General features: G+C 41.9%; 1 protein-coding gene across 4 annotated transcripts in view; it reads left to right on the top strand.

The window, feature by feature from the left end:
- The window catches only part of AFF2 (ALF transcription elongation factor 2), a 530,167-nt gene that overhangs the window by 476,719 nt on the left and 34,024 nt on the right, over positions 1-19,424 (top strand). For 3 of the 4 annotated variants that reach the window (XM_059732873.1, XM_019492848.2, XM_059732874.1), the window contains 3 exons: positions 9,323-9,485; positions 10,056-11,075; positions 13,227-13,351. In XM_059732873.1, coding sequence (XP_059588856.1) covers positions 9,323-9,485; positions 10,056-11,075; positions 13,227-13,351 — 1,308 coding nt within the window. The remainder of the gene's footprint in view (positions 1-9,322; positions 9,486-10,055; positions 11,076-13,226; positions 13,352-19,424) is intronic. The other variant, XM_019492849.2, reaches the window with a different exon arrangement.

Here is a 19,424-nt window from a genome sequence, read left to right as displayed (position 1 = left end):
TGGACCCCGATGAATACTTTAAAAAGGGCTCGATACGGGTTTCAATTCCTGTGTCAACCTGATCTGTGAAAGTTGAGCTATGAGTCCAACAAGCCTGTGGATAAATAATTTAATACAAACCTATGAGAAGGCGGCAAAGAAATCACTCAGAGCGAGCCTTCCTTTAAAAAGAAACCTAATGGCAGCCATATATAAATTTGGAGGTATAGAGGTGAACAATTCATTATACAAGTCATGACAGCTCCTCCTCAAATTAGAAGAGAATATTACTTCCTGATAATGGTGCGAGAATAGAAATGGCATCAAACTTCGTTACTGAGTCGTTACGGTGTTACGTTCTGACACTGAATATTAATCTGTAAGGTGCCTCTCTTTCATCTGCTGGAATAATGTAAGAAACCTTTGGTTAACATTTGCGCAGAATTCAAGTGCATGCATAACCCCTATTTAAAGTCTTTGAGGGTTGTGTGGTTGTTCACTACAAGCAGGCTCTTTCAGCGGAGGGACCGGTGCAAATTGTTCACACTGGTTACAGTACTTTACTCTTTGAGATTTTCCAAATAGGAGTTCATAAGGAGTAGGATAGCACTCCTACTGAGTAAGACTATCACAAGCTGGCCTACCCGTATCAACTGGAATAGAAACACGGCTGAATTCAGAGCATAAGTGATCCTTCTTGCCCCCAAAAGCCTGCAGTCTAAAAGGCCAATTCAAACAAAGGATGGGGGAAGTAGGACAATCCCTATTTTATAGGTGGGTAACTGAGACTGAGATATTGCCTTCTCCTGCATCCAGTCCAGCCTGAACCCCCAAAACATCATCTCTATCAGATCTGCAGTCTCCTTTGCCATACTTCTTTTGAGTGAGCTTTGTGTACGATTAGAGAGCACCCCTTCTTGTGAAAATACATTGCCAGCATTGATAAACTGTTGACTCACTGGTCAATCCCCATGTACATTTTCCCACTGCCCAACAGTGCTCTGCTTTCTTAAACATTTACATTTTGATTTCCACATGGTGTGATTGAACAAGTGGTCAATTCATCATTCCTGTGGGATTCTTAAAAAAAAAAAAAAAAAAAAAAGGAAGACTTCTGATGAATAAGCCCATTGTTGGCAGGTACAGTCAATTAGCTAAATTCTCTTCCCAGCAATTAACGTTACTAACCCTAATTGGTGAAAAGTTTTGGCAGATGCCTTGGAAGTTGTTGCTGATTTCTGTCCTTTGAGGAGTTTCCCTGTAGAAGTGTGAAATTATACAGTAGATTTTTTCAAGAGGTATTTACAGAGCAAAGAGTTGATTATTTAACATATTAGAGGCTAATGATTCTTAATATCACACATTATCTTTGTTCTAACTACCAGGTTTAGTCTCAAAATCTGTTTATTAAAATATTAGAGTAAATGATGCGTTGAAAATAATGTAATAATAGTCTGGTGAAAAAAGCTTGTGTAAATTGCACATCAGGCCTTCATTTTCTAGGCAGCCTCATAAGCCAGGCGCACAAGAACGCCACATCTGTTTTCAGAGGCTTCTCAAACATGAATGAGTGATTTATGAAAACAGATGAAGTGGAAGTAAGAATTGAAATTTTAGCAGATCACCCACAGGAGCAAGTCAGTGAGAAAGAAAGACTGGGTGTCGTTACATGCTTGCTGTAATGCTCAGGATGGAACCTGGTCTTGAGCCCGGCTGTAGGCGGACAACTCCCATGGAGGCCAGCTCAGCAAGCCTCTGGTTCACATCCCCCAGATCGATATGTGCATTTGCTGTCTCATATTTTGCACTTATAGAAACATTCTTAAGTAACAAAGCATGTAGTGTACAAGTTTGTCTTAAAGTTCGTCTGTGCCAGCATTTCCGCATGCACCAATAAAAATCCAGATCATTAGGGAAGGGGAAGTGGATGAAGGCTGCAAAACACTCTCAACAAAAAAGTTTCCCTCCTACCTGCTTCCAGACACCCTTTTTGCATGCTTCTTCCATGGACCACCTGCATAACACTGTGCTTGTCATGTCAACCCACGAAGCAAGCAAGCACAGATGTCTTTGAAGATGAACTCAAAGGGGACATCCAGATGAGCGTACACATGTGTTTCCCTGGGGACAAACAGCAGTAGCAAGTTGTCCCGGGTGAGATAGGAGAGGCTGGGGGACAGCACCTGGGTGGCTCCAGCAGCCTTACCTGGAGTCCTAGGGGCCTCCCAGGGCTTCAGCCGTGGCAATTTGGGCATGCAAAGTATGGCTTCGGCCAGCCAGGCTCCAGTTTAAGGCGGCACATGCTACCGCCACATGTGCCACCCCATTTTTTTCTGCCACCAGGATATCCTGCTGTCAAAAAACCCCACCATGCTGCAAATTAGCGGTACAACAAGCGCCTGCATGTAAGGCAAATGAGGTTTGTGATACCTTCTGCAAACCAAACGTGCACACTCTTCTGCACGCACTTCAAGGGGCTGTTTCTTCTCTTCTTTATATAATAGAGGTCACAGGGTTGCTACTCTCATTTACACCCATGCATGGGTGGATCTAGGATTTTGAAAAGGGGGGTGCAGATGGTGTGGGGCATCATCACATGTCACATGATGTATATTTGTCCCCAATTGAAGAGAAACTAGAAGCTTTAGTAAAATCCTAGGGGCCTAGTGCTATATTATTCAGCTTAAAATCAAAGCAAAAACAAATATAACTTTATTGGAATGTGCACAAATTTTCTAGATAATATATTCGTTTTAAAAAACACAAGAAACCAGGCACAAATGGTCAAAATAGTCAAACATACTGTTTCATGAGTCCTGTAGTCATTATAGTTAAATGGATGTTTCTTACTCAGATTCGTAAAGCAACATCTAGTCTTCTTGAGCATGTCGACAGTGCCTCCACCCCAAGCTGTTAATTTTAAAGCTTGGGTAGAACAGGAATCAAAGGAGATGCAGCTACCACCCCTCCACCCTGCTAGCCAGATCCTCCCCTGCACCTGTGTAAATGGGGAATCCGGTCCAAATTCTCCATTAGCTAGGAGTTTACCAAGAGTTTGTGTGGTGTTAAAGAAGAGTCCTTATAGCAGTGCACTGCCACTGTCGTTGCTCCGAGCAGGGGCAGTTTGCATGCGGCTGCTGTGTAGGACTGCGCCAGCTTGCAGAGTACTGGGGTAGGAACATGTGGTAAAACGAAGCGGGGGACCAGTTTGGCTCTCCCCACCTACTGGTCAGGAAGGGTCACGATTGGGACTCAGGAGCTTCTGGTATGTCTTTTTAGCCTGGAAGCCCTTTGGCTCATGAACTTTACTGAGCTATCTACTTCCATAGTGCCTTTCATAGCAGATCCCTAGACACAGCCGGGGTCTCTCATCACAACTAATAATCATTTCTTGTTTAAGTATTGTTAACCCAGGCAGGATTTCACTCTGTGGTGCATTCATCATCATCATTAGTAGTATCGTCGTCATCATCATCATCATCAAACATTTTTTTCACATATTCAGGGAAAATGTAACTGCTCCTCTCCTGGTGGGAATATAGAATTCAAGAGCTTCGAATCCTAGTGTTTTCTACACCTTTTAATTGTTCAGCAGCTGGTTTTTGATGGTAGCATTGTTTAAATTAGTTTCAGATATTGCTCTTGCTAGCATCCTTAGCCTGAAACTTTGCAGCCAGGTAAAAACTTGCTTTACGACTCTTCTATAATTACAAACCCCAATCTGTGTAATCCTTACTTACATGAGGAAAGGTCCATTGGCTTGCATCAGTAAGTGTTATTGCATGAGTATGTGTTTGCCAAATCAGGCCCATAATCTATACAGAAAAGCACTCTCTAATTCTAAGCTTAGCATGAAAAAAGTGGCTTTTGGGGAGAGTTCATATCAATGGATATGCTTATGCTACAAATAATTAAATAAATAAATCAAGATGTTATAATCTCTCCATTAAACTCATCTTCCCCTTGGAAATGAAGATTTTTTTCCCTGCATACTTGTGTGTGAGAAGTCCGTATACTTTCTTCTGTTCCGCTGAACAGCATTATTGGAGGTTGATTGTGCATGTAGCTATATGCAAGATGCTCTTTATCTTTAGCTTCATGAGATATTAGGAAAGGCATTTCAGGCCTTATCTGATTGTGTGGCAATGCATACAAACAGGGTTACTCTGCAACTCAAGCTACATGATGAAAAGTGAATGCTTCTACTTTAAAAATCTAGATTGGCAACGATGTCTTAGCATGAAGCCGTCTGGTGTAGCCAAGGCATAATTTTATTATCCTAGATGAAAGACAAATATGACCTCATTGTGTTGTATGAAAAACATTATTTTGATTCTGTCTGGTTCCTGCAAGCTTGCTGAGCTATGTTATTCAGTAATGTTTGGCATATGATAACTTATCTGAGACTGGTGCACAACAAGAAAGAAAATAAGGCCAGGTTGAGGCTGACATGTATTTCCATGGTTTTGTTCTTAGTCTTTGAGCTTTTTGTCAGGCAGTTACAGTCCTTCCCTAGATGTTTTATATAAGCAAATACTGGCTGCAGCACTTATTCGCTTCCAGAGCACTTCAAAGATTGGGTTGTACTTAAATACCTGAATGATCTGAGCTCTTGTCTCTGAGAAAGAGGTCTCTCTCTCTCTCGTTCTGATCCATTGCGTGCGATGAAACCCATTATATCAGATATGTTGATCTCAGAGTGGACACAGGAGCCCTAACAGAGCATTTGCAGAGGAAGTCATGTTTAGGAAGAAATACAGAGTTTACATATGGCTTCATCTTTAAAACTAGCTCCCCATTAGAACTGCTCAGAGAATGGTATTGTCGTCTTGCAGGGAGTTTTGACATTTTCATGTTTAATTTTTATTTAAGATGGAGGTAAGCTCTTGACAAGCCTTTGAAATAGTGGAATTCATTATGAAACAAAAGGTTCCAATTCAGAAAACCCGAAACAAAATACTTTGACATTCCCTAACAAAACTTTTTTATCCTGGAATCATCTCAATTCAATATTTTCACATTTTGGGCTTCATTTTGTTACAGGAAACAGAGACATCTGATTTTTCAGAGTCAATGTTAGGATTGTCTAGGATTTCCCCCCTTTTTCTCCTCTTTAAACAGCAAAAGAAAGAAACTTTTCCCCATTCCTTTCCAGTAGAAATGAAGCCAAAAGATAAAATGTGAGATGAGATGGAAACACTCTTCTTTCATTGTCACGGTTTGCCAACAGGACAAAGTTGGCAAATGTTAACAAGGATTTAGACTGTCGGGGAAAAAAATCTTCTTTACTACACTTCCAATTTCTCAACTTTTCCAGGAAGAAAAAATAAAAAATAGTGCAGAATGAATTCCCTATCCCATAACACACACACACACACGCGCACACACACCCTCTCTCTCTCTCTCTCTCTCTCTCTCTCTCTCTCTCTCCTGGAAAAAAAAGAAGAAAGGAAAAAATGCCAAATATCAAAACGAATGTGAAAAGCTGAACCCTTTTGTTTCCACAAATTGAAAACAAAAACTGTCAAATATAATTTGTTGTTTTAACAACATCAAAACTGTTGAAATCCCTCTGCTCTTGCAAAGATTTATATTTTAAGTTATCTGGGGTTTTTTTTCCCAGCACGTTTAGCTAATTCTAGTATTAATTCAGTGGTCTGAAAGGTCCCTTTTTAAATAATGCATATAACGAGCGACAAAGTTAGTGGTGTGTTACAGCTCCCCAAATGGCTAGCTTTGTTTCAATAATGCACCATAAAGCACCCAGATGTTCTGTTAATGGGAACTAGATGTGTTTATAAATATTAAAAATGTATGAAATCAGCCAGACCAGCATTATGTGATCAGACATTCATTTTTCATTTTTAAAACCATCACTCTTAAAACTCAGTTCAAGAAAGGAATTTAGCACAGGCTTACATTTAAGCCTGTGTTTAAGTCCCATTGGGTGCATCCACACATGCACTTTCCTGTGTATTAGATTAATTTAATGCACAGTAAAACATCACTGTCTACATGTGCACAGCAGTTACTTTGCAGTAGATTAATTTAAAGCACATTTTGCTAATACTGAGAGATGCAGGTTCTAGAAAACAGTGATTTAAACTAATGTGCCAAAGTGCATGCTTAGATGCTGACTGGGAGCTGCTGCAAATTGCTCCCAGTCAACCCAGGTAGCTGAAGACCACAACTGCTGCCTGGCTAAGCCCTGAGCTCTTGTGGGGGGAGAAAGGGGAGCTATCATGGCAGTTCCCAGCTGTCCGGGGGCAGCTCCAAGCCATGTGGAGCCTGGGGTTAGCTAACCCTGTGCTCTGCATGGCTCAGAGCTGCCTCCAGAATTGGGGACAGCTCCCCCCACCCCCCGAGAGCCCAGGCCTGACCCCCTGTGCCCCCTGCCAGCTCAGGGCTGGCACCTGGGGGAGCCTGGAGCTCCTGTGGCTGCTGCAGGGGGGCAGAGCAGGGCAGGAGCAACCCTGAACTAGGCTGCTTCTTTTGGGCTCAATTGGCTCCTGACCCAGGTGCAAATGTAGACATGCACCCAGGAGCAGCTTAATGCACCTGAATTTACTGTGCAGTAAATGTAGGCGCATTAATTAATTGCACGTGCAGACACACCCACTGACTTAGGTAGAACCCAGAGCCTTTTCTCAATAGGGATGCTTTCCTGAAGGGCAGCTACAGTGAGAATAGTTTAATGCTAATACCTGGGTCAGTGACATGCAAGCAAGAATTCATTAATATTGCAATAAATTCAGGATGTCTTTGGCATCCGATGCTTGCCATTATACTGAAAACCGTGTGCTCAAATGTTAACGGGCACATCAAGGATAGATGATCAGATCCTTCTGTTCCAAAAGCATCAGTGTCTACCCCTAGAGCTAAGGGAGCATCTACATTAACTATTAAATTAGGAACTTCAGTGCACATCTGGACAGTTCTGATTCCTTTCAGGGATGTGTAGTGGTACACAGAGAGAGAGAGAGAGAGAGAGCAGGTTATTACAATGGTCATGAAATTATCAGTCTCATTAGACTTGAAACCTGTTTATTAGAAAATCATTTACAATGTTTTTCTTCCCTACTGGTGCAGAACACTTCTTATTTACACAGATCACTTTAGGGGTAGCATTTAATATTTAGCTTTCACATCTGAGGATCATGTTCTGTTTGGAAGATAAATACAAGGTTTCGTGTTTCTTGAAGCAGGCCATGTTGTGAGGGAATGAGTCCATGTCCAGCTGTGGTGGGTTGGGAAGGGCCTTGCATGGCCTAGAGAGATGATTACTTTCCCAGCCACAGTGTGAGGCATGGCTTTTCAATGGCTGAGTACAATGGGTGAAGAGTGCAAGTAACTTAAAATGAAGGAAATATTAAGGACTGCCATTAGCAATATTTTTGGTGACCTTAGAGGAGCAGGATAAGACTCACTGTTCGTTTGGCCCTTGTCCTTCCAAGTATGTTGGCTACTATATCTCGGAGGTCATTGGCAACACATAGGGGGCGCACGTGGGTGCACATGTACCCCCTGAGATCAGCCGCGTACCCAGTGGAAGCGCCAGCCGTGAAACTGGAAGTGCACTTCCTGGGTCAGCGATTGCCGGTGGGGGAATCTCCTCAGCTGGCAATCAGCCACTGGGGGACCCACCTCCCCCTGTTGACAATAGGCTGCTGGGGGACTCCCCCCATTGGCAATCTGGTGCCCCCCCCCAGACTCGGGAGGTACCAGTCATCCATGTTAGAGGTGACAGTTCCTTGGCACTTGTCTCGTGAACTTGTTTGGTTGGGTAGGGAAGAGCACGTACATAAGTGGTTGGAGATCTCCTCAGGGAAAAAACACGGAGCAGAAGGGCAGATAGTTAAGAGAGGAGGAAAAAAATGGTTATAACTCACAGAAAACTCCTTGGCTATGGAGGATGATTCAATACAGGACACACATCCTATGATATATTAAGGTGAAGTATTGAATATCCAGAAAGGAGTACTAGCAAATGGTGTCAATTTTCAAACACTTTGCTTTGTCAGCTTCACAAATTTAAAATCAATCATCAGACAGTCTCTGTATAGATCAGTTGAACAGACATAAAACCCAACGGTTATCTCACTGGTGAAAATCTTAAAATTAAAAACGAGTTTATAAAGACGTTGATTGGCAGACTTCCATAATACTAAAAGATGGGGTCCTACAACTGATCAGTGTAAAAAGAAATGCCAGAAGAGGTAACAGGGTAGCAGCTGATCCATCTGTCTTGGGGACAACGAAATAGCTTCTATGGAAATTTTCATTTGCAGTAAGAGCTCCATGTTCTTATTGAATTGTCACAAACACATGAAAAGCCAGCTACACTTAAAGAATCACTGGACAACCTCTGGAGAGTGATCATAAATATCTAACTTTTGTATAACAAAACCTAGATTAAAGGTTCATTTGGTGTTAAAAATAGCATTTGTCAAAATTATTTTTTAAAGTCTTTGGTTCACTGTTATTTGCCTAATATCCTTCATTTAGCCATAAATGATGCATGTACCAAAAATGAAGTTTTTGCATTTCATAGTTTCATAGTAGCTAGGGTGAGGAGGGACCTGAACAGATCATCTATCCTGACCCCCTGCCACAGGCAGGAATGAATGCTGGGCTCACAAGACCCCAAACAGGTGATCATCCAACCTCCTCTTGAATTTGCCCAAGGTAGGGGCAAGGACCACTTCCCTGGGAAGTTGGTTCCAGATTTTGGCCACCCTAACTGTAAAATATTGCCTTCTGATCTCTTACCTAAACCTATTCTCCATCAGCTTATGACCATTGTTCCTCCTCACCCCAGGTGGTGCTGGGGAGAGAAGGGGAAAAAACCTATTTGAAAAGAGAAAAAACCTATTTGCTGTTGATCTCCCCTGATGAGCTTGTAGGCAGCCACCAGGTCCCCCCTGAGCCTCCTCTTGCTGAGGCTGAACAGGTTCAGGTTCTTCGGATCCTGCTAATTTCTATTAGCAGATTATTAAAATATGCCTGTTTCATATTTGCAGCTATCAGACCAATATGCTCAGGTTTGTGACACTGAACTATTCCTCACGGGATGATGACGATGGTATTGTTTCTATTAACTGCATCAGCAGTGTGTCCCACCATGCAGAAGTGTAGAGCATTCACAAACTGGAGGCAGATCCTCTAGTTCCATCTCAGCTAAATACCCATTTACATACTACGTCAACCATATGTGAATGGGAGTTTTGGGGAGTGGCACGACCAAGGGCACCAACATAGATTTTTTCCCCCCTAGGTTAGAAGACTAAAATAGAAAAATAGGGGCCTAATAATCTAAGACAAATGGCTGTTTTCTGCCCGGCAGCGGGCTTCCTTTGCAGACCGCGCACGGCACGGGCTTGGCGCATTCCAGCGGAGGCTCCGGGAGCTCCAGTGAATCCGAGAGCAGCTCCGAGTCGGACTCCGACAGCGAGAGCAGCTCCAGCGACAGCGAGTGTAACGAAGAGTCACGCAACGCGACTCCAGAGGTAAAGCTACAGACCCATCCCCCTTTTCCGCATCCTTCCCAGCATGCCCTTAGCTCATTGTCCCCTTAATTCGCTGACCCCTTCATTGTCATAGAAAGCACAATCTTTTTATCCTTCAGAGAAACAGGCGAGTCGTGTTCAGTTTGCTGTTATTTACTCGCTTCCCCTCCTGTGCCATCAAATGTATGACCCACATACTCATTTTAGCTTTTGGGAAAACCTCCTGGCCTACATTTGAATTACTCTAGAGAAATATTTAGATTTTTGCCTAGTAGCAGGGAAGATTTTATTGACACAGTATTCATCTGGGATGAGGGAAAAGCAGCACGACAAAAATGATATCTTTAGGGACCTGCTTAACTTTTTAGTTGTATTAAATTTCTCCAGGGCCACATTGTAAACCAGATAAGGAAGCCTAATTAACCATAAATAGTCCATAAATACTACAGTAAAACTAGCAGTAACCACTGGTTGACTGAAATAAAAGGCTGTGTTCAAAATGTAATTCTCATCTAAATTAGAAAGCATTGCTCCTCTAAGATCGGTTCCCTTTTGTTCCTCAACCTGCAGCCTGAGCCTCCCTCCACAAACAAATGGCAGCTGGATAAATGGCTGAATAAAGTGAATCCCCATAACAAGGCCATCATCAACAACCAAAATGAGACTCATAGCGATAACAGTTCTCAGTCGCAGAGCAACCAACAGGCGGAAGGGCAAAACAAAGGGAAGCTTAATAGCCTGCCCCAGACTGATTCCAAAGACAGGGCGATCCTTAGTCCCATCCGGGAGAAAGCCAAACCACGAGTTGCTCAGAAAACCCCAGAGGCAAAGAGTTCCAAGCAGAAGTCACCAGCTCATAATGAGCCAACGTCACAAAGGACTACGGGGAAAAAGCAACCCAAAAAGGTAGAAAGGACTTCCAGTGTAGAAGAGTATAACTGGCCCAAACCAAATAATACCAGCACCACTCCCAAAGAAAAAGATACCCAGGAACCTGCAGAACAGCAGAAGGTTCGGACAAAAGCATCCGTCGGAAAGACAGCTCCCCGAAAAGAACCACGAATGAGCACCGGGCTCACTTCCGAGAAGAAAAAGTATCGAGGCCCCAGCAAAATCGTCCCGAAGTCTCGTGAATTTATTGAAACCGATTCCTCTACTTCTGACTCCAATACAGACCAGGAAGAGAGTTTGCAGGCTAAAATATTACCTGCTTGCAGCGGGCCTGCCAATGGCATCAAAGTGAAAGACTCTGGGAGTAACATCCTCAGTGTCAGCAGTTTAACTAGCAACGGCAGCAACACATCAATAGACCAGACGAGCAATGATTTAGAGGAGCAGCTGTTTTCACCTATCCCAATCGTGCAAAATGAACTTCTGTCCCCGCTGAGGGAATACGAAGAGCTCAAATCCCTCTGGGTGAAAATAGACCTTAGCTTATTGTCTAGAATACCTGGACAAGAGCCCTTTGAGACCGCATCAGTGAAAACTGAACCGAGAGAGGCAAACGTGAAACACAGGCGACCATCTCGAGAATCCCCTACCCCGGCTGCGGTGGAAAAACCTTCTACGAAATCCAAAAGGAAGCACAAGGTAAGCAATTTTCTAGTCCAAAGGAGAATACCCTGTTTCTTTATGTTAGTGCAGAGGGTACCAAAGTCACTAGAGCTTCCCCGATTCGCCCTTCTTCAAACCTGCCCCAAGCATCTCAGCAGTGATCTAACAGAAAACTCAGTGCTATGGCAAGATGTCATATTATTCCAATTTTATTGTTTTTACAAAAGATGCGACACTGCATTTACTAGCGTATCACAAATTATCATCATAAACTATTTAAAGCCAACCTCTAGCTATCAAAATCAATCTGTGATATATCTTTGATGTTTTCCCATTGTAGCTGCTCACTCGCCTATTAATTTCCAGTGTTCAATAATCTACAGTGGGCCTTCCAATACCGACTAGTGCAAATTGCTCGGGTTTGCCTGCATCCAGAAAATGTGATGTCTGTTTGGATGGCAGGTTTTTATTGTCTGAAGAATTGGGGCCTATTCACCACTGGTTTAAATGAGAAGAGCCTCGTTAAAGTCAATGGAGTTGTACTTGCCTATGTTCCTGGTAAACATAGTCTGTAAAATATAGTGTTGTTCTGTAAGCAAATGAGGTTTATAGAAGTATCATTTGCTTAACTAGATGTTCTCTCTTTGCAACTCTCTGAGAAACAGAATGTATATCAACTTAGGGGACTATGTTTTATCATGTGTTTTATATTATTGATGCCCAAGGGTATCCTATCTTTTGGGATATGACAGTATGCATCAAACTAAATGTGTTTCCAGAAAAGAAACTGAGGATTTTTATCATAAATGAATATTTGCAGTGTTTTTTTCCAGCTGAAATGGCTATTCCCTGGTCTCTTAGAGGGGAGACATTGTTTCATATTTTATACCCCAAATTTTATAAATCATTGCAAATGTGACTCCAACCATCATTTCTATTGGCCCCCTGAACTGTATTAAAATGCTGATTTAGAGCAGTCTGAAGACAGAGGGAGAGAGCTAATACAAGACAAAGGTCTAAAGCCCTTGCTCCTCTGAGTAGTCACACTGCCTTCAGATTGAATTCAGTGGGAATAATCACCTGAGTAAGGTGAACAGTAACTCATACCGCTCGTTTCTACTTTACACCAATCATTTACATTTACACAGAAAAAAATGTATGACTGATGTGTGTGGGTGCACCTGCATGCACACATACACACACACCCACGTGCATAGTTATGTTGAGGCTTATGGTAATCATTTCATTGGTAATTTCCTGGGGTTTAAGTTTCAGAGGAGGAGTCCTGGCTAAAAGAAGAATACAGTATTGGTATCTAAAGATAATGGGATATGTAAAAGAGAGACCTTCATCACCTCGTTAGATGGGGCATTGAATCAAGGACTGGCATAGTGAAAGGGAACTCACTCTCAGATGTTAGGGTACTGCACTAGAATAAAAATATTCAGGTAAGTATTCAAATAGGCTTTTTCTTTTCCTTTCTTAGGGCTGTACGTTCATCATTAGCTTTGCTCACAGTGACACTAGAAAATCAAGCCAACTAGAATGACTTTTGGGTGCGGGCATGCTACACCTAGTTAAAACATGACTTGAAATAAGCAGTTCAGGGTTTTTAAGTGATTTTATTAGAACCATTTATTTTAAGCAATTGTTGGGTTTGAGAGCAAGTAGGCAGTTATAATATGCTTTACCTATAACATCTTGGTTCAGACCCTGGGATCATGCAGCAGAGGATCTTGTGTGTGTTAATGGCCATCACCGTGGGGCTCCGCTGTGGAGTCTGTAACTCGGGAGGAATCGTTCTTCGTGAAAGTCAACTTGTTGACTTCACGTAAATCATAAGTAAACGCAGTTCAGTATTTTGTGGGATCAGGTCATTACATCTTGATTATTAATTAAATAACAGTAGTGTACAGAAAATAGCCATGAGAATGTGGGGACTTAGCTCTTTAATATCTAGCCATGTGAGGAACTATGCAAGTTCAAGCAAAACAGAAACCACTGTGCCCCGTATTTGCAGTGCGGTTGAGTCCGTTTAGCTCTGATTTCAGGCAGCTCTCACATCGGTATTGTAACTTCCTTCTAATTGTTGGTGCTGTAGAGGAAATACACTGAGTTTCCTGAGCTGCTCCTAACAGGAAGGCGTAGCGGTGCTCCATTTCTCAAGCTATCCATTTTTTGTTAAAGCAGTCTGAAAGCTCAGATACTTATGGAGAAAGCAAGAAGCAGCGCCTGGAGGAAACCTCAGCTTCCTGCCTACTTCCACCTTGTATCTCTCCAATACCCAACCACAGATTAAGCAGCACTAAAGAGTAAGTTTTTTTTTTCCTCTTTAGCATTAAGATTTGACTTTCTGATAGTGTTCTCTGCTATCTTTGGCTGCGGGACTGCATGATGAAGGGTGGGTATTGCTCATTGGCATGGTATCATTGTTTGCGTAAGCTGTACTATGGATCCAGTTTTCCTGAATGGACCGGAGTTACCATATGGCTGGATTGCAATATCACCCAGGCACTGAAATATTGATACATATCCTTCCAGCTGGGCCCAAGCTGCTCTGATTAGCTCCAGCCTTTGTATTCAGACGGTCCCTCAAGAAGCGCTCTATATACGAAAGTACAGGTCTTGTAGAATTTGTTTGAAAATATTGCTTCTACCAATGCCAAATCTTGATTTTGCTTAGAAAAGCAGTGGTTTTGCTTTTAGTTTCAGTGGGATCACAATTTGGCCGTTATACAAAGCTAGGAGCAATAGTTGGTAAAGGTTTCAGACATGAATATTGCTTTCTTTTGTAGAGCGCATACATGCATAGCCTTATTTTCTCTCTGAAGTATTGTGCTTCTCAGAGGTGGCTATATTGCTTCAGTAAACAGGCACCCCATAAATAACATTTATTACTATCATAATCGCCAGATTAACAATTTATAAATACAGATAGGTCCTGATTCTCTTCTCTCATCAGTATGGCACTTTTATTTCCTTCAGAGGAGCCACATCTGATTTACGCTTGAGTGAGCAAAGAATCAAGCCCAGGAAGTGCATGTTCTTGTGGGGAAAGTATCACAGTCACTTTTAAATATGTAAAAATGGTCAGAAATGGATGGGCATGCAGTTTAAATCTATACAGAATTCTGCAGATTATAGTCTTATTTTCACTGGTATTACTCCCTGTGACCTGTTATTGTCTTAATCTAGATATGAAGGTAATAGTCCCTGAAAATATAGTCTGATCCTCTATATGATAAAACTGGAAACAGCTGAGAGTTGCAGGTCGTGGTGTGGTTTGTAACATGCATTTAATAAGCATCATGATGGGTGTTGCCTGATTGTCATTCCTGGGAATACAGTGTGCTGAGATGTATTGCAGAGGGAATAAAAAATTATCCATCCCCAACACCTCCACAATCCATTAAAAAAATCTTTCTATTCCTGTCTTCAACAAGCCCTCCGGATCCACCCCCAACCTGATGTTTCTTAATTTGAGCTTGTTTTCCAGGTCATTAATTTGATTCCTTAGAGCTTTCAAGCCTTTGGTATTCTCTGTTAAAATATAATTGTGTCCATCAATAGTTATTTCCATATGTTAGCTTTTTCTCTCGCCTGCCTCAAGTTGTGAACAAAAAAAATTCTGACTTCTCCACTGAGGTGATTGAGACCTGGATCGTATCACATTTGTTTTAATATCTTCTGAATTCACATTAAACAAATCCAATATTGTTTGCTAATTTGGGTCTGCAGTTCCCAGTGACAGACAGCTGAATGTAGGGCAGCCCATTTCTCAAAGATTAGGGAACTGAAAGTGTGATAGCAAATATCTGGACAGCCCCATCTTATTTTTAAAAATGTCTCACTTATTCAAAACCAGGGGAAAGAAATAGCATTGTAGTGGCAAAACATTAAGGCTGCTTACAGATGTTAACACCCCCCACCCCCCCCCGCCCTCCCCAAAACGGCGCTTTACTTTAAATTTGACACGCTCCCCGTCTGAGCACAGCACGTGCCCAAAAGAGGCATCGCATTAGTTGGACCTGGCTCATTTGCTTGAATCAGCTATTAGGTAAAAGCACCAAAAAGCCCCACTGAAGTGCCCGATCTATACAGATGCTGCAGAGCCGGGTCCAACTAACACGATGCCTCTTCCCATAAAGCGCTTTTTATATTTTAACATTTATAAGCAGCCATAAAGACAAGCATAGTCATTTCAGTCATGAATTTTCTTCTCAATGGTTCAGTATTTGAATTCAGTAGAACCTTGCTAGTCTGGTACTTAATGAGTGAGAACTACTGTGAAATAGCGAATGAAGCCCCGATCCTGAGGACCCCCATGACCTTAAGTCGATCCTGCATATGTCCAAGGGTCCACCCCTGCAGAGATGGCTGAAGATTGTGATCTGTGGGCCAGTTTTTAAAGATACTGAGACCCCCTAAAAGATGCAAGTAGGACTCTACTGGGGCTTTCAGAAACACCTAGAAACTTAACTCTCATTGAAATCAATGAGCTACATGCCTATATGCTTTCTGTACCATCTAAATACCTTTCAAAATCTGGCACTAAGTGAGTAGAAACAAGAGGATAAGCAAGGACACTGTCTCAGATTAGTTTTAGAGGGCTACATGTGTCAGTGTATAGGTCATTATAGATATAATTTGCACATATTTCCAAAACATGAACAAGTTCGAAAACTGCAGGGGAAAGCAGGGTATTTATTTGTATGTTCAAATGATGTGTTGTGAACCTAATGGCAATCTGCACACACAAATTTAAACACACATAATCTGGCCATTTAGTTATAGTAACAGCATTATCCATTAGGCTTCTTTCTGTTTGTATCTTCCATTAAACAAGGGTCAGCAACGTTTCCTGGCAGTGGGCTGGAATAACTCAACTTGTTTCCAAGTTGGCCACTACTGCCACTGCTTCTCTCCACCCCCGCCGTTCTGTGCCACCCATCCATGGCATAGCAAGGGCAAAGCTCACAGCCGCTGCCCAGTGTGGGATAGGCAACCTCCCCCAGCCCTGAACGCCTCCAAAACCCTTGCTCTGTGGGTCAGATCAAATGACTGTGCAAGCCAGGTCCAGCCCATGAGCCATAGGTTGCCGACCCCTGCTATAAAGTATCCTGGGCTTCTTTCTTTTCCCAAATCTAAACCAAGATATTACACATATAATGATTTTAAACAATTATAACTTAACGTTAATAATTTCTAAGACTGCATCGTGCTAGTGAATGCATTGTGATATGTCAGGTACAAACATTTGTTTTACTAGGATATCTCCCTAAGAGCGTTCAGTTAAACTTGGGCAGGAACAGTTTATACACCGCAGTTCTGAATGCAGTTTCAAGCTGCCTAAAACTATGTGCAAAATGGGGTTGAATTCAGCACATATCTTCAGCCTTCTCTTATTTCAGAAGTGTCAAACCCATCCAGCCTAGCAGGCCCCAGATTGGGCCCACAAATCAGTCCCGCATTTGCTGGCTCCAGTCCCACTTGCCACAAGCAGTAGGTGCTGGCCCTGGACCCACGTGTGGTGCTCAGAGCCGGGGCAGGTCTAGGGCTCACACTGCATATGATGCATGGGACCAGTCTGGGGCATGCACTTGTGATACCCATGCCAGACTAGCCCTGTCTGTTGGATCTGAGACCCAGAGACAACACTGCAGGCTGCATGATAGAGCTCCATGAGCCAGATCTTTGACATCCCTGCTAGATTTCCTCCCCATGTTTTGTCCTCAGGAAAACAGAAACAAAGAGGAAAGAGAATAGGTGGTTTCAAAACTTAATAAGTATTGCATTCCTACACAGTGGTATCTCCAGTGGGCCTATGTGCCTCGTTTCTACAGATTGCTTTGGACATTAAGCACATGCAGCATTTTATTTTTTTTAGATCCGCTACCTGTTTCACAGTAAGAAAATTGTTATTTATTTATTCACTTGCAAAAGCAATTTTGCAGGTGTAATTAATTACACATGCAGGTGATGGCAATTAACGTCTAACTGCTTGTTCGGTGGACACAGTCCAATCTGGTAAGACAACTAGTTCCCCACATTTCAACATGCATAACAGCACTAGTAGTTATTCACATGTGCAAAATGGGAGTCTGGTTTGACAATGAGGCCCATAGAGTTAAGTATGCATATTCTCGTACAGGGAATTTCCTGTCTTAAGCAAATATTTTAGAGTATCTCTGAGATTTCCTGTTCACTTTTGTTTGACCTTTAGTGAAAGAGGCATCTGTACTAGGCAACATCCACTTGCTGATCCCTTGGGTGGTCACAACAGCTTTCAATGTGGCGTTTTTCACAATAAAACTAGCCTAATACCTCTGTGACAATGACTTCAGCTTCATTCAGTTGCTGCTATACGGTCCAACCTAGTGTGAGAGTGGCCTTTCCCCACTAACCCCCTGCAGAAAATCGGATATACCATCAATGCGAAGCATTTTGTTGGGGACACAGTGAGTGGACAGAAGAGAAAGCCAAATGACTAATATAGACAATGGCTTTGTCTCACTAATAGGCCAGAGATACTATAGCACACCAGAAGGAATGGATAAATAAAGGGTCAAGAATGGCAGCTTGAAATTCGAGAGTAGATGAAATTCTCCGTCTTTTAACACTGACCCTCTTGTTCTTGCTTCCTCCCCTAAAATAAACCAGGCTGAAAAAGACAGATGTGGAGACTTCTAATTTCTTGATAATTGGCCTTCTCAGATACAAAGATTAAACCCTGGAGCCAAAAGACCGTCAGTTCTGCTTGTATTTTTGCATGCATTTTTACTGCATTTATCCCTGGATTATAAATATAGTTTAACTAACAATCACATCAGCAAATTAAATCGTGGAGTCTGGGTAATTATTGCAATAAATTCATTCAAAATTAGCGATTACCGCAATGAAAGACCAGTTTGTTAGCCCATTAACGGCCCAAAGCAAACTGACAATCTGGTTAACTGCTGGTTACAATTGATTTCATGGAGGCTGTTGTTACCATCAATGGTTTGGTGTAAATCTAATGCAGATAATATTGCTGCAAAAATGATCGGTGCAGTTCCTCTGAAAACCGATTTGGATTGAGAGGGCAACAAACAAGCAAAATGGCGAGCGTTACTATGGCCTGGGACCATGATCATTCACAAGCTGCACAATGACCCTTTGAGGTCAGGGAGCCGACAGGGAAGGCTTTGAATGAGGGCTGTCAGGAGACAGTAATGTATGATGTCTACCCCAGTCTTCCCTGGGAGTTCCCCATCGCTCTTGGAACGTGGTTGTTTTCATTTGGTCATACTCAGTTGGCAAACGTGTTTTCTGACTAAGATAGCATCCATCACCTTGTCATTGTAAGGCCAGATGTATACTGTGTTTATGAAGGTTTGAAGATATGGAAAAGACTTTTCAATGGGATATTTTTGTGGCATTTCAGTTGCACTGAAAATGTCTTCAAATAGCAAATGGCAATAAAATATCTTTGTTGACACAACAGGGTTTTATCTGGAAATATTAGCTTGATTTTATATTACCGAAACTGACACAAAGGCCAGAATTAGGGAATGCCTGAAACAAAGATGATAATCATTAAAATTGGTAACATTGTGCAACCCAGCCAGATGGAAATAAGAAACCGGTATTGAATGTTAGCGGACTGAGAAATCAACAGGCTTGCATTGCTTGTTCTTCTTTGATTTGTGGCTCTGAAGTATTGTAAATCTATAATTCCTGACACTGACTAAAACCAACTAAGAGGGAAGTATAAATTCTTGTTGACTTAATTTGTTATTGAAAATTTTAGTCAATAATCATCAAAAGTAAATGGCTGTGTAGTGCAATATCAGTTGTCTAAGGAAAGATTAAAATTCAAGTAATCTTCATTGACCGGACTAGGGCAGTAACTAAAATAAAAATCTATGACCAAATTAACATGTTAAACAGTCAAGTTTTGTTTTTCTTTTTTTTTTTTAACATCATGGTCACAGTTTGTATGCTACTGACCGTTTCTCCATAGAAGACAATGTTGTTGTTCGTCTTGTAAAAATCAAATTTATTTTCTAGACTAGATTCATTCATTAACCTGCATTTGCTCAAGGACTTTTGTCAACTCCCCTGTCTCAGTTTTATGTAGCAACCTTCATTGTTTTTTCTCTAGAGGTCAAATAATTACTTGCTTGTTATGGTTGTGGTTAGTGTAGTGTAGTTGGTATAAACCGTTTTGCTCGTTCACACGCTAAGGGTAGGCAAAGGAGCCCAGAAAAGGCACTGAAGAAAATGTTTCACTTTAGGCACAAAAATAGCTTTATTTGAGGACCTTTTCCCATGTACAAAGTTCTTCCTTTCCTTGATGATGAGGCCTACTTTGAGTGCAGATTCAAGTCAGTGTTTAAAGTGCTC

Source organism: Alligator mississippiensis, chromosome 8, assembly GCF_030867095.1.
Source record: "Alligator mississippiensis isolate rAllMis1 chromosome 8, rAllMis1, whole genome shotgun sequence".
Taxonomy (NCBI): Eukaryota; Metazoa; Chordata; order Crocodylia; family Alligatoridae; genus Alligator; species Alligator mississippiensis.
The sequence above is the reverse complement of the archived record's forward strand: the minus strand, read 5'-3'. Positions and strand labels throughout refer to the sequence as shown.